Source organism: Polyodon spathula, unplaced genomic scaffold (genome assembly GCF_017654505.1).
Source record: "Polyodon spathula isolate WHYD16114869_AA unplaced genomic scaffold, ASM1765450v1 scaffolds_825, whole genome shotgun sequence".
NCBI classification, from domain to species: Eukaryota; Metazoa; Chordata; class Actinopteri; order Acipenseriformes; family Polyodontidae; genus Polyodon; species Polyodon spathula.
The window spans coordinates 41,122-55,551 of record NW_024472312.1 but is presented as its reverse complement, the minus strand read 5'-3'; the positions used below and the strand labels follow the sequence as shown (position 1 = coordinate 55,551).

The following is a 14,430-nucleotide window of genomic DNA, read 5'->3' as shown; positions in this document are numbered from 1 at the left end:
AGAACTTATGCTTTAGACGCAATAGAATTGAAGCTTGGGGTTGTGTGATATTGACAACCAAGGAAATAGTGACTATAGAATGCATCTCTTTCATTCTTTCTTTCTTTCTTTCTTTCTTTGGCGGTGTCATGCATACTTAGCCTAACCTTGTACCATTTTACATTTACGCACAGCAACTCAATCACCCCACTTTAGCATCTGGGATGCAGGGTGCAGTTACGCACTGGGTCCACCAGGGGGCTCAGTTGCAGCAGACACGGTGAGCAGTGCAAGCGGTTTCATTAAACCTATCCCAGGGTGAGGTGCTGAATTTGAACCACAGAGGAAATTGCTTCCTGTGGTCTGGTTCTGGTTTTGGTGTTGGGATCAGGAGACGAGGAAAGATAACAGGGAGGAAAGGAAGGCTGTTGTTTATAGAATTAGCCTCCCTTGCTGGGAGACACACCCCAGTGACAGTGTTCTTAGTGGTCTTATCAAAGGGTCTTTAGAACGAGTTATCCTACTGTGATGAAAGGTGCCTATTTAAATATATGAAAAAAAAAGAAATAAATAATGAAACGCTGGTTGCACAATGGCAGTGGCAGTTTAAATATTATCACTGTACTTCCAGTTCAGAATGTGTCTTCATTTTAACCCAAAACAGTAGCCAAGACTGTACCAATGTGGTTATATATATATATATATATATATATATATATATATATATATATATATATATATATATATATATATATATATATATATTATTATAATAATAATAATAATAATAATAATAATAATAATAATAATATGCAATTTGCTGTATGCAGCCAGTTTCATGCCATAGTAAAAGGAGTGGGTTGGACAATTGCTTCAGAATGTATTTTCAGAATACACATGTTATAGAATTGCGTGTCAAATAAATCAGGGCAATATTCATGCCAGTGTCCAATCCCTTATTCAGCTTTACTGGTGTGACCTGCCACTGCTTGCAAAGAGCTCCTGCTCTTGTCATCGGGGTGTGGCTGTCTTCTGTAATCCACAGTGCATTAGGCTGTCCTGTTCCTGGATTAAAGGCTGTGCGATTTTTGGTACATCTTGGAAAGCGTGCAGTAAAACTCTCTTCTGACTAGTTTGCTATGAACTGCCATGTGGCTTTCAAATGCCCCTCCCCCTCCCCACATTTAGAACAGATTGCTTTAGCTGCCCAGGATTCATAAAGAAACCCACCAAGTAGAAATCTGTGATCAAAGCTTTTGACACAGTCCCAAACAGATGATTAGCTACACTGTAGTACAGCTTGGGAATCCTGCTTCACAAAACTGCTGTAGACACAAGGCTTACTTTTTAACCTCTTAACATCTAACACTTGCTCCTGCAGCTTCTGTTAAACAGCAGTCGAAATCTAGAAACGCTTTGCCTCCTGTTATACATTTCCTGGTCTTAGATTAAATGAAACACACATTTTTTAATTGAATCCGGGTGTTAGTTATGCACAGATTAAAGAGTGGCTTGCAGGTATCATTTTAATTTCATTTTTGTACATTCTTCTTTTTGCATCCATTCTCTGGGTGCTTGCTGTTCTGCTCCTTCAGTATTGATTTGTTAATATAACTTGCTTTGGCTTGGAGCTCTTTTCAGCCAGGACTGAACAACCTTTTATTCTGTTCTATTCAAACCATGTGAAACCTTTTATATCTGCAGGCTGCACCTACTCTGTCTGTATAGATGTACAGTATGGGGTCGCTTGCATAGTTGAAAGGTCACAGTGTCACATTATTTGAATGGAATGAGGGAAACTGCTCAGTCCAGTCTCCAGACAATCTTGGTAAAAGGCGATTTAGCAATTAATGATGTAATTCAGTTTTTGAGCATCAGAACCAATCACCACCCAGAAAGATTTTGTCAATGGCAAATAAATCAGTCCGATGCAGTCAGTGACAGACCACTTTCACACGTGTGTGTTGTATTCATGTCCAGTCCCTGTATATAAAACAATGGGCAGTGAATTCTGTGGGGATTGGAAAAGCAAGTTTGAACGCAGAATAAAACTTAATCCTTGTTTTATTAATACCGCTGACATCTCTTCCTCTACATGAGGGTTGGGTATACAAAGGTGATATCTCAGAGTCGGCAACACTTTGGGCTTGTTTCACATACACTGATTAGCACTAATTCTGGACTATCTTACCTAAGGTTACATTAGGTAGTCCAAGATTAGTGCTGTTCGTGATCTGTGGAACCAGCCCTTCAAATCCACAACAGTGATTTTCATATGTGGAAAAAAAAAACACATCTATATTACTGACAAAATACTTGAACTAAATAGATTAGTTGTGTATGCTGCTAGTTTGACAGCTAGTTTGTATCACTCATAAAGGGTTTAAATATGATTGCTATATTGAGATGACTATAGATTCACTGTATTATACAGTATGTGAGATTGCAATATGATTTAGATCTTGCTTGTTGAGAGGGTCTTTAATAAATCAATTAATATTACCAATGCTAATCGAGGGCTTCAATGTAGATGCGAATGTAATTTATCAGGCTTTATGACCCGGGGGGGAGACGGATCTCCCGGTGTGTGTAAAGCCCCATTCACTTCCTCTCGGCTCAATTTCTTTCTTTTTCAATGATCATGGCTTCACTGAAATGCACCAGCCATGTTTGCTAATTTCAAACCTAAAGGTTAGCGGCGACCTGTCCTTTATTTACATCTCCTATACCCCCTTCAACTGTATATTCCTTCAGCCGAAAGCTTAAAGGTGCTGTTATTCTTTACCAGGGGTAACTTTTGGGATCGGATTTATTTTTAATTAAATTTTTGGGGGACAAACTTTTGGTGTGTGTGTGTGGTTGCTGGTGCTGCTGTTTCAAAATTTCTTCAGTGCAGGAGGAAAACAATGTGAGTTTATTAAACAAAAGAGAAGCATCCAACTTGCTCACCGAAAAAAGCAGAATTTAAAGGCCCGATTTGAAGACGACTTGTGAATTTATGACGGTAAAACGATTTACAAAAAACCCAATTTACTGAAAAAGTTTTTTGAAGGGACTCTCTGTTTTGTTTTGATGCATTTTTTTTATTAAGTTTCATAATTATTTAAATAACCTTGATGTGGATGTGTCGTTCAGCTAATAAGCGAAGGCCTCGGTGTACACAAACCGGCCTTATTTTAGAAAGAAATAATTAGATTTGCATTTCTTTTTTTGAAGAACACACGGCGTTTAACTTTAGACTTTAATTTTTTTTTTATTAAATGTTTAAGTGTATAATAAATTTAAGTACGATTTCAGGGTGGCCATCGTTTCTGTTATTTGTGAAAAGGCCCAATCGTGTTTAGTCATTTTTGATGTTTTTAAAAAAGACGTCATTTTTAAAGTTTTTCTTAATGGAAGTTCTGTAATTTTTTAAATATCGGTTTCCACTAAAAAAAAAAAAAAAAAAAAAAAAAAAGAAAACATTAAGCGTTTTAGGGCCACGTTTTCACCCCACATTATTTAATTTCGTTTGTACAATAACGAAGTTTTACTGCACATAGAAAGCGATACCATTAATTTAAAGGATAACATTTAAAGAAAAGCCGGGTGAAGTGCATTTTGTTAAAACACTGGCACTTAACGCACGATTTATGTTTAGGATCCCAGGTGCATTTGCCTGGTACCCTAAAAGTTTAATAATTTACATTCAAACGTTTATTTTTTCCTTTACATTGTGACTCTATTACATTTTAATGCCAGTTTTATAAACAAAAAAAAGCCATAGTAGTGCGTGATGGATGGTAACAAAAACAACGTATTTGATGTTTTAAAACAGATGTTTTTCTAATTCTTAGCTTATTGCATTTGTAAAAATGAAAAATCTTAATTCTGTTGACCCTGTGCTGTCGTATCGTACCAGCTATCGTGCATTATTCCAGGCTTGCATACGGTATTATTGGAGTAGCTGCTTGCATTATAAGGGATTACGGTTTGTTGTTAGCGGGGAATGGGTTGACTGAATTAGGGGTGCCTAATACAATGAGGGATGTTCCCTCAGTTACTGCGACATGCACGCTGGGCTGTATTATGTTTGGGAAGTGGTTTTGCAAAGCTGTTGTCAGTTATGACACGGCCTTAATATGACAACGCCTGCACGCGGTACTGCCTCCCTAGGAGCCTGCGCTTGGTGGGGTGTTGCGATCCATGCAATCAATAATGCAAACGCAGGGTTTGTCAGTATTGTACAATCCAGTGCAGTATATGTGTGCTTGAAGTTACATTTATAACCAAGACTGTCTACAAGATAACTTACTGTATTGAAAGGAATAACTTGTGTTTTTTATTTATTTTAGCCTCACTGCCTAGGCCAACATAAACAGGATGTTTACATGCATTGCAAATGTATAAATGTATTGCCAGTATCCCCCCCCCCCCCGATTTTATGCATGTTTTCTATACATATTTGAAATGCGTTTGCATATGGTGCATATAACAAGCACTTTTGAAAGTTTGCTTATGTAAATAGTCCACATAGCAGGAAATGAACAAGCTGTGGCGAGTTACCTTTTGTGCACTGGACTGACTTTTAAAAATTTAGATGAATTGTCCACTGCTTTTAGGTGGGCTACACTACCGTCTAAACCAAGACCCCCAAACTGGTTTAATCTGTGACTTGTAAATAGTTTATTATCATTCTATTATGAGCTGAAGTTTCCTTCTCTTTGCAGATATGGAAGCGAATAACCATTATAACTTCTCCGGGCACTCTTCTTCTATGTCTTCATCCTCAGGACTGAAGCGTACTTCAGGGGAGACGCTTTATACAAACGGGTCCACCATGAGCTTCCCTCAGCAGGGGAAAAGTGAGTACCCTTTCCAGAAGAGTACAGTGTGTAGCAGTGCGAGCCAGCCCAGGTTTTACTGCGTGCTGATTGAGCTCAAAACGAATGCGTTTGTGAAACAAAGGCTTTTATTTCTGATTGCGGTGGAAACCTTAGTAGTAGCCAGTGTTTTCAGCTGTTTACACCTTCATCAGTGTTAGGGTTAGTTTGGATGGACTAACAGGCCAAATAATGCTTGCAAAATTCATTCATGGTCTTGGGTTACCTCAAATGCAATGCATCCCTGAGCAAAATGGCTTATATCTGTTTGTGGTGTTTTTCTACTTCACATCCATCACTTCAAAAAACACTTGTAATCTAAGGGAAAGTTATCGGGAGACAGAATGTTCCTCTAGTGCATTCATCGGTGTTATGTAGCAGTACAGATGCTTAAGGGGAATGTGCGATGCACCAGATGCAAGAGAAACAGGGTTAGGCTGATCCCCATGCTGAAGTATGGTAGGCAGTGCTTGTAAATAGCTCCTTTCATGGATGGGAGGGAACTTGTCACTACTTTCCATTCTATTAAAGACTTCACCTGTTAACCTTCTAGACTTTATCAGGGAGTAAATGTAGCCTAGTTACGAACATACAGGACTGTGTTGACCTACATTGGCTCAGTGTGGGATAAATGTATAGAAATCCGAAGCTCCCCAGATTGCTGAAAGGTACTATTGGTAGGCTGTGCGTGGCCAGACTGAACCCCCCCCCTTTTTTCACTCTGGTGAGCAGCATGCTGCAGGAGACTCTAATCCATGCAACTCGCTGCGTGGTTGTGCATTCAGCCATGACGAACCAGAACAGCGGGAACCAAACTGCAAGCCCCATGTGTAAGAATAAAGTCAGCAGAAAGCACAAGATAGACTCCTCTATTGAGAGGTACAGCTGGGGCTGTGTGCACTTAGCAACGCGGCAGACGCCACATTTCAGACATTTCCTTTAACGTAAATAATAAGATAAGAAATCTTTGTCCTGCCGGTTTTACTTGTCCATTTGATAACAATTCTGTCTGCACTTCCTTGTCCTTATCCAGTGTACCTTGCAGACAACACCAGCAAGCAAAGTAACAAACGCTAATCTACCGCTTTCTATCCTACAGATCTGAACAGCGAGATGAATGTCAACGGCATCACTACTGCAATTGGTACCAGTGGGTCTGGATCTCTGCCCTCGACAGCCTACTCCTTAATGGGCAACCATCACCAGCCCAATCTGGGCTATGACTATCTGTGGGAATTGGCTCAGTACCCCTCAGCAATGGGGGGCGGGACGCACCATAAGGACAGCCCCGCGGGAGTGGCGACTCAACAACAGTTCCAAGGGCACGGACAGTACCAACTCAACGGAGGCGTGGGGATGCGCCAGCCCCCGAACGCAGCAGCCAACCCCGGCAGAGTTGGGCAGCAGTTCTGGGGCGGCGACGCCACAAGCAGCCAGCAGCAGAACCCCTCCCCCTCCTCGCTGATGAATTTCAACTCCCACAGCATGTACGGCGCTTACCAGAGCCAGCCCCATACGCCCACACCCCAGCAGCACTATGGCATGGTGCCCAATGGACTTCCGTACTACGCTGTCTCCCAGCCCCAGCCCCAGATGATGCCTGCTGCTGTGCAGACGTTCTCCTCCTCACAGCGTAGTCCTCAGCAGCAGCAGCAGCAGCATGTTAGCATCAGTAACTCATTACCTTCACAGGCACCGCCAGCTGTGGCAGTCAGTCCGCCAGTGAGTGGCACCCCTGAGAACAGAGCCGCGTCAATCAGTGACTCGACTGTCAGTGCCAGCCACCCACCGCTCGGACCAGGTAACTTTTTTGAATGCACAGTTTTAAAGGACGTGTTCCTAGTAATCTATTCAAAAAACGGAATATGGGGCCGGCCATGTAAAGATCTACGAAAGTGGCCAAGCTATATACAGAAAAAAAAAAAAAAAAAAAAACCCTTGGGTTATTTCAAAATAGAAAGTAGCAACCACTGTGACTGATCACCGGGATTCGATTCTGGTCTTGTTAAATGTAATCTAATAGGTGACTGATCAATAAAGCAATTGATTCCCCGTTGCTGGCAGCAATTAATAAGGGAGGGACCCGAGCTTGGATTCACCTGCAGGGTGCTCACAAGCAGTGCAGGGAGAGAACTTGAAATGGCACCAACTGCTGTGCAAAATTAGGAGCAGCTTATTAACCGAGCGACAATTACTTGTTCGCTTTATTTTGCGATCCTGAAAATAAAGAACCAGACTGTCTATAAATTACATTGCAACCTCAGATTTTCATGTGATGCCAGTTTACCCAGTGTGTAGGGCACAGGGCGCCAGTAGAGGGGCTGGGCAGGGGGGGTATAACTGTGGCTCTTGCTGGGTGCCAGTGTTCTTATCTGCATCAGCCCTTTCTTCCTCTTGTAGGTGGCTGGTGGATGCTTCCTGCAGTAAAGCATGGAATCTGTCAAATGTGACTGTATTGGTTGAGCTTGAGTGCCGTTTCAGGCAGTTTCCTGAAGGTTGCTGCATGTCTGCTTTGTGAATAATTTATTTGTTGGAAGGCTTGGGAAGTTAAACATGACTGCACATCGTACTGCTCTGTTTTCATTCCATCTGGAGCCGAAAAAGGTGCTATAAAACTGTTTTACCACATCAGCTGGCCTGAAAAAGCAATTGATCCCGATCTGTTGTCACCGTTCAAACCCTAAACAGGGTCAATAAGGTTAACAAAAACTTGTAAGACAACAGGATGCACATGGGAGTTTGTTAAAAGGTCTGTTGCAACACCTGATTTTGTAAGGCTTGGGTAAAGTGGCTGACAGTCCCTTGCCTGTAGAGGGCAGTCACGATTGCTGTGAATCCTGCCATGTCTTGGTACTAAAGCCCTGGTTAGCAGCACTGTACAGTTTATTGTGCGTTCCCACGCTGTAGTCCCATCGGCTGTGAGCCTGGGATCAATTTCTCCTGCTGTCTCTCGTCTCCGCAGAGCACTTGAATGATGTGTATGAAGAGGCCAACAGTTACAATGGGATGGAAAAGAAAGCAGCAGCAGCAGCAGCAGCCAGCCCTTGTCCAGAACCGGAAGCGTTCGCACCCGAGCTGGACCCGGAGAAGCCTTTGAATGACTCTTCTGTGATCGACGACTCCCTCAACTCCACCAGCGATAACATGGTGTCTGTACGCTCTTCATCTGAAAAGGGTAAAACTGCACTCCCCCTAATCCTCAGCCTGGTTGTGTCACCCCGATCCCATACAGTGTAAACTTCAACTTTTACATCCAAGTGCTCTAGTAGCCAACTCCTGGTTTGTTTAACACAATAATGAGCTTAAACTTAAAAAAAAAAACACTAAGGCAAGTTGACATGAAATTTAGACTCAATGATGCCCCTTGCATCGTCTAATGTAGTTGTCTTGTGAATGCATAATTTAAGGTCCAATATTAGATAGACTCTCCAGTAAGGTCTGTTTGGAATCGACTGTATCCTTGCTCAGATGGCCTGAAACGCAACCTTAAAATGCTTACTGGTGTTTGCTTGTCTTTCTTAATCTATGTTGTTATATGCTTTAAACAAAGGAGATGATCTATGACATCATTTACAGATACTGCTCCATTTCCCATAGTTAACATTCGTTCAGAAAAGTCTAGAATTTAGTGCTGGGTTAATATTGGTGTGTTTTATTTTCTCGACAGATCCAGACTCGGACAGCGAATATGAGCAGGATTCGTCAGCCGTGGACACCTCTCCACAGAAAGACTCTTCCAGTGTCCACGGGATGGAGGACAGCGATGCCCCCTCTCTCATTCACATCCCCTCCCTGGACGATTCCAACTCCTTCAATGCGTTGGCTGACCCCGCCTCCTTCAACGCCAGTGCAGACTCCGCCTCCTACGATGTGTTGGCTGACTCCGCCTCCTTCAACGACACTGCAGACTCCGCCTCCTTCAACGCAATGGCTGATGACTCCAGCAAGCACTCCACATCCTTCTTCAACACCACGGCTTCCTCTCCAGTTAATCGTGAGTCTGATCAGATGTTGCTTGTATATGCAGGGATGAAAGAATCCTGTTGTATGGCAGTTTCACCCATTCCAGGTTTTACTCCAAATGCTTGGTGTTCCTTGTACAAAATAAAAGATCTGTCCGACAGCGTGTGTATGAAAACGCTGGCTTTTGAGGCTGGATAATAAGCACAGATGGGTGACAGTTATTTTATTGCGTGGATCATCACAGCTCAAGTGGGTTGCTTGACTCAAACCCAAAACCTTTTTCTCCGTTGTGTGGTTTTATGTATCAACCGCAGAATTCGGTCCACGGAAGCTGCAGTGATCCAGCAAAGGGGTATAGTAAAATGTAACTTCTTTCAAAATGATTTTTCCATGAATATCATGGTATGTAGCGATCAATGAAAGCACGAAGAGAAAGGAGGAAGGGTGGAAACTGTTTGTTCAGTTTGATAGTGACTTTCCCAATATGTGGGATCGAAGTCTTGTTTTTGTGCGAGCGAAAAATAACCATGTCTGTGTTGCAGATTCCCAGTATGAGTCTGATGGCGATTCCGAAGGGGAAGAGGAGACTGGCGAGATGGAGGGGCAGGAGAATGACTGCGAGGATACAGGAGAGATGGAGGGGCAGGAGACTGGCGAGATGGAGGGGCAGGAGAATGACTGCGACGAGACCAGAGAGTTGGAGGAGACTGGCGAGATGGAGGGGCAGGAGAATGACTGCGAGGAGACTGGAGAGATGGAGGAGGACTGTGATGAGACAGAGGAGGACTGCGACGAGGCAGCTGAGGAAGAGCAGGAGGATTGTGACGACACGGCAGACTCTGCGCTCAAGCCCACCTCGGAGATCGACGTGTCCGAGAATGAGCCTGCCCAGCCCAGCCCCTCCCCTCTGCATGTCAAAGAGGAAGAGGAGGGGCATGGGGAGGACACACCCAATGGTAACTGCTCCTGATTTGCAAAAGGCTTCTGTAGAGCTATGCTGAATCATGCTGCAATCCTATTGCAGCAGTGCCTTTATTAATAAGCAAATGTGCCCTTGCTTATCTTATTTACAGAACTGCTCAGTCTTTTAGCCAGGCCTTTGTCGTGAATGGTGTCGGTCATCAGACACTGTAACAGTTTGCATTCAGTTCTGTGTGACCCCAAAGACTTCATTTAATCTGCAAACAGATGTGCTACATAAGTATCTTGGTTGTGATGGAAATTAAAACAATGTGGGAAAAGGCCTAGAAACACATTAGCTGAAGATGGTGCCAAAGTCTTGTCCTGTCTTGCAGATATCCCCAAGGTGATAGGAGTGATTTCCTGAGTGCTGTATTAGTCTTATACCACAATTTTTGTGCTTAAATGTCTGATTTTGTGCTTGATGTTTCCTCAGGAAGGGGTGCTAGGAGGAGAATAGCATCGGAGCAGGAAGTGCGGTTCCCTCTTCTATATGGGTAATGCTTTCTGTTTTTTGTTAATATACATCTGCAGTTGGGAATTTAAATGTAAGACAGCTTCTAAACTAATTAATTTACCTGGGGGGAGAAAAAGACCTACAAATGAATTGATGGTGCAAATCCGTGGGATTTTAAGATATTGTGTTGAAATAGCTACCCGATTTGATTCCGGTAACAAACATCAGATTACGTTAACTAATACTCTGATATCGCCAATTAAATGTGATTGTGAATGGCAGTGATGCGGTTTCGTGTATCAGTGTGGTGAGGAAGCTGTTCTTAACTGGACACGGAGCCTTTTAAATGTAGTGGTCTAATGAATCTGTCCTGCAGGTGGAGGAGAGAGATTCGGATTAAGAAAAGTGCATCTCGATTGAAAGGAGAGACTTGGTACTACGCTCCCTGTGGAAAGAGAATGAAGCAGTTTCCTGAAGTCATTAAGGTAGTGCCATTTCCCAGCCAAGACACGATCCTGCTTTCTGATTGCGCATGTGCCCCGTAGCAGACGTTGGGATAACGTGTTTTATTCTCGGTGCAGAATCTGGAAAACTCCATTCTCCTACCGTGCTGTGTTCGTCATTCATCGCTAGTTTGCATTGCAACAACGTTGTAAAAGCTGCAGGAGTCAATTCAGTCTTTGACCTGACTTGGTTATGTTACAATGCTGTTTGGTCCAGACACTCTCTACTAGGTGTGTCAGAGAAATGGATACTGATAGTAACGTGAATCTCTTTCCTTATTTGTTTCAGTACCTCAACAGACATCAGAGCCAGGCTGTGACCAGGGAACACTTCAGCTTCAGTCCCCGAATGCCAGTGGGAGACTACTATGAGGAGAGAGAAACTCCAGAGGTTGGTAGACTTATCAAAGTATAGTACTTGAACGCCTGTATATATATTTGTTAAAGAACAGTGAACTTTAAATGTCAGTGCTTTTACTGTGCCCAGTTAATCCTCAGGCACGGAGAACGCTTGGCAGGCAGATGTACCAAAATCAAAACATAACAAAGGAAATAGCTGCTTCTGCATCCAGCGCTCGGAGAATATCACAGACATTTCCAGAGCTTGTATTTGATGTTATTGTAAAATAAAGACTCGGATCGCATTATTGAGGAGTTTGGTGATAAAACGAGTGATCAGGAGAGGATTTATCAGTATGCACGACTATAAAGAGCTATGTGAAAAATGCAGCGATCAAGGGGTGGGGTTTGGCTGGAGATGCAGTGTACTTTTGCAGTTCAATGCCTGAAAACAAACTGCAAAGGGTTAACTACTGATCTTAGTTAGGGGGTAAAAAAAAGGCTAAGGCCACAATGTTAATGTAATTATTTATTTATTTATTTATTTTTACTTTGTCCAGGGTCTGGAGTGGTTCCAGTTAACCAACGAGGAGATCCCATCCATGATCCAGGCGATCACTGGTAAGAGGGGCCGACCCCGCAACCTGGACAAGGAGAAGCCCAAATCCAGGGCCAAACCCAGGCAGCGCAAGAGCAGAGGCAGGCCGGCCAAGACCAACATGGTGGATCTGCTCAGCAAAGTGGACGCCAGGCTGCTCAAGAAGCTGGAGGCACAGGGTGAGGCTGAGGCTTTCTCTCCTCCAAACCTCAGGCTTTTAAATCACTTACCCACACGCTACACTTAAGCAAAACTCGAAACGTCCGCTCTAGGATACAGGTTAATTCTATCGTGACGTGGTGGTTTGTTCGCTTTGGCACGTGTATCTAATCAGAGTCCGCTGAACCTGTTAATCTGTGCGAGTGTTCGTTTTTTATTGGAGAATACATTTCAAAGTGCTAAACCTTGCCATTGCTTTCAGGGCATCGAGAAAGACTTTAGTCGAAAACGTTTGTCATTTTAAACGTTTCTTGTAACGTTTCTTGTTTTTCCTTCCCGATAGAAACCCTGAGCGATGAAGACAAAGTGAAACTCGGCAAGATCAAGAAGAAAATGAAAAGAAAGGTAGAGGCATAAAACTGTGCTGACTTAACTGTATGCATCTGTAACAACAAATGCAAGCATATGTATTGTTATAGACGGTCAGAAAACGTCTGTACTGTTGGTGCTTTTAAATTGTACACCATGATGTAAATAAGAAATGTTCACACCCAGACCAGTTGTCCGGTGATGTCACTGCATTTAGCAAATTCTGTGGCTTTGCAGTTCACACATAGTGAGTAATGGCTGTAAAGGGAGAGGCATCCTTTACTGTGGAGGGCAGGGTCAATTCCTGTGTTTCAATCCCAATTCCTTTTTATAATCAATTGTCAATTTTAGAGACGGTTGTGATTTGTTCAACTGCTTTTATTTTTAAGCAGATTTAATTGATTGACGAACAGCGACTTCAATTGGAGTGAACTGTGAGAAGCTCATTTTAATTGTGCTAACTGTGATGTGTTGGAATTGATTAAAAGGGAATGGGGAATTGATTTTAAAAAGGAGCTAGAATTGACCCCAGTCCTGGTGGGAGGGATGTGTTGCCGTTCCTGTGGTAAATCTCTGATTTGAATTGTGTTCCTAGGCCAGGGACAAAAGAAAACAAGAAGCCAAAACTGCTAAGATAAAGCAAGAACAGAAAAAGGAAAAGGTAAAAGCTTTAACCTCTGGGTCCAGCGTGGTAAAAATAATTACGGCCATTCGCAGGTTAATAGATATTGAACCTATCCGCTGGAAGATTACATGAAGACTGAAACTTAAGTTGTTCTGCCTTCAATGACATTCTGATGGGGTCTATTCCTCCACATAACCCTGGCTGCCAGATCAGGGCCGCTGGTGTGTCAGGCTAGGAGGTTGTGGTTTTTCCTCACCGAGCTCTGGCTCTCTGGAATGCTTTGTCAGGGATTATCGGAGATGCTGATTCCCTGGCAAAGCTCAAGGCCTATTCTGTCAAGCCTTTGGAGTGTGATTTTTATAGTTCATGTTTTTATTTTGCTCTTCTTTTATTCTTTGGTCTTGTTTTACTGAAGCGCTTCATTTATTTATTGTGGCTGAACCATGAAAAGCACTAGCTAGCGGTATAGCTTGTGTATGGCCCACATGGGTCATTTTACGAATTAATTTTTTTTTTTAAATGTAACTTGCAATCAAGTCATACTTAAACAACTTCAGTATGATTTGCGTTATGAAATGTGAGAAATATTGGAATATGATACTTTTAAAGTGGCTGTTCACATAAAGAAAAAAGATAAAGATACCTTTTTAAATTTGGCACAATTTCACAAGCTGGCTTACACCCGTGTGGGGGTTCGGGGGTGGAAAAGACAAGTTAGTTTCTGCTAATATACTCAAGTAGATGAATTAAAGATTAAACAATTTTCATAGTTAAGTTTAACATTTGGCTCGCTTGTTGCCAAAATTCCCATCCGATAGACCAATGGTACTCCGTTCTGGCCCTCGAGATCCAGTGCAGTCCAGCCCAGGTTTTTACTCCCAAGCAGGTTCTGAAATAGTTATTTGAGCTTGCTGGGATTAAACCTGCTAATAGGCGAGTCATCAGTCCAGGACCTGGTTGGAATGGGTCTTGAGGGACACTCTGTTAGACCTTTGTCCTTTTCTGATGTGCTGGATTTTCGGTTTAACTTAAGCTGGTGTTTCTCTTCTCTTTTCTTTTTCCCCACCTCCTGTAGCAGGAAAAAGCAAAGGAAAAAAAGGAGGCGGCCGCAGCGGAGAAAGCGGCAGCGCTGGAGTCGGGGGAGCCCCCCGTGAAGAAGAGGAGGCAGCGCAAACGGAAAGCGGACAAGATCAAAGAGGAGGAGGAGGTGGCGGCAGCCAAGGAGAAAGAGAAAGGAAAGGCCAAGGTGAAGGCAGCCCGCAAGGTGGTGGACAAGAAGGTGCTGGCTCAGAGGAGGCAGGAAGAGCGCAAGAGACAGCAGCTCATCCTGGAGGAGCTGAAGAAACCCACAGAGGACATGTGCATCACAGACCACCAGGTCAGTACTGACTGGGGCGCTGCCTGGGTTACAGGCTGAAAGGGTCCTTACAAAACGACAAATGACATTTTTTGTAATATGCAATTCCCTACGAGAACTCAGTTTCTGAAAGAATAGTGTAAGTCGACTTTAAGCAGTTTGTATCTCTTAAATACATACAGGAAGCATTTGCTCTATTGACGCCCTACCTGCTACACTGCATTTAGGAACCTGGCAGTTGGTTTAGTTTGCTTCTAGT

The 14,430-nt window shown here is 43.0% G+C and overlaps 1 protein-coding gene across 5 annotated transcripts in view; it reads left to right on the top strand.

Moving 5' to 3' along the window:
- Positions 1-14,430, top strand: part of baz2a (bromodomain adjacent to zinc finger domain, 2A) — a 28,278-nt gene that overhangs the window by 651 nt on the left and 13,197 nt on the right. For 2 of the 5 annotated variants that reach the window (XM_041241840.1, XM_041241836.1), the window contains exons 1-13: positions 2,580-2,670; positions 4,689-4,823; positions 5,941-6,642; positions 7,804-8,016; positions 8,509-8,835; positions 9,347-9,760; positions 10,201-10,261; positions 10,598-10,706; positions 11,014-11,115; positions 11,624-11,840; positions 12,164-12,225; positions 12,785-12,850; positions 13,890-14,192. In XM_041241840.1, coding sequence (XP_041097774.1) covers positions 2,646-2,670; positions 4,689-4,823; positions 5,941-6,642; positions 7,804-8,016; positions 8,509-8,835; positions 9,347-9,760; positions 10,201-10,261; positions 10,598-10,706; positions 11,014-11,115; positions 11,624-11,840; positions 12,164-12,225; positions 12,785-12,850; positions 13,890-14,192 — 2,736 coding nt within the window. In that variant the 5' untranslated portion in view covers positions 2,580-2,645. Of the gene's footprint in view, positions 1-2,579; positions 2,984-4,688; positions 4,824-5,940; positions 6,643-7,803; positions 8,017-8,508; positions 8,836-9,346; positions 9,761-10,200; positions 10,262-10,597; positions 10,707-11,013; positions 11,116-11,623; positions 11,841-12,163; positions 12,226-12,784; positions 12,851-13,889; positions 14,193-14,430 lie in introns of those variants that run through there. The other 3 variants (XM_041241839.1, XM_041241838.1, XM_041241837.1) reach the window with 3 other exon arrangements.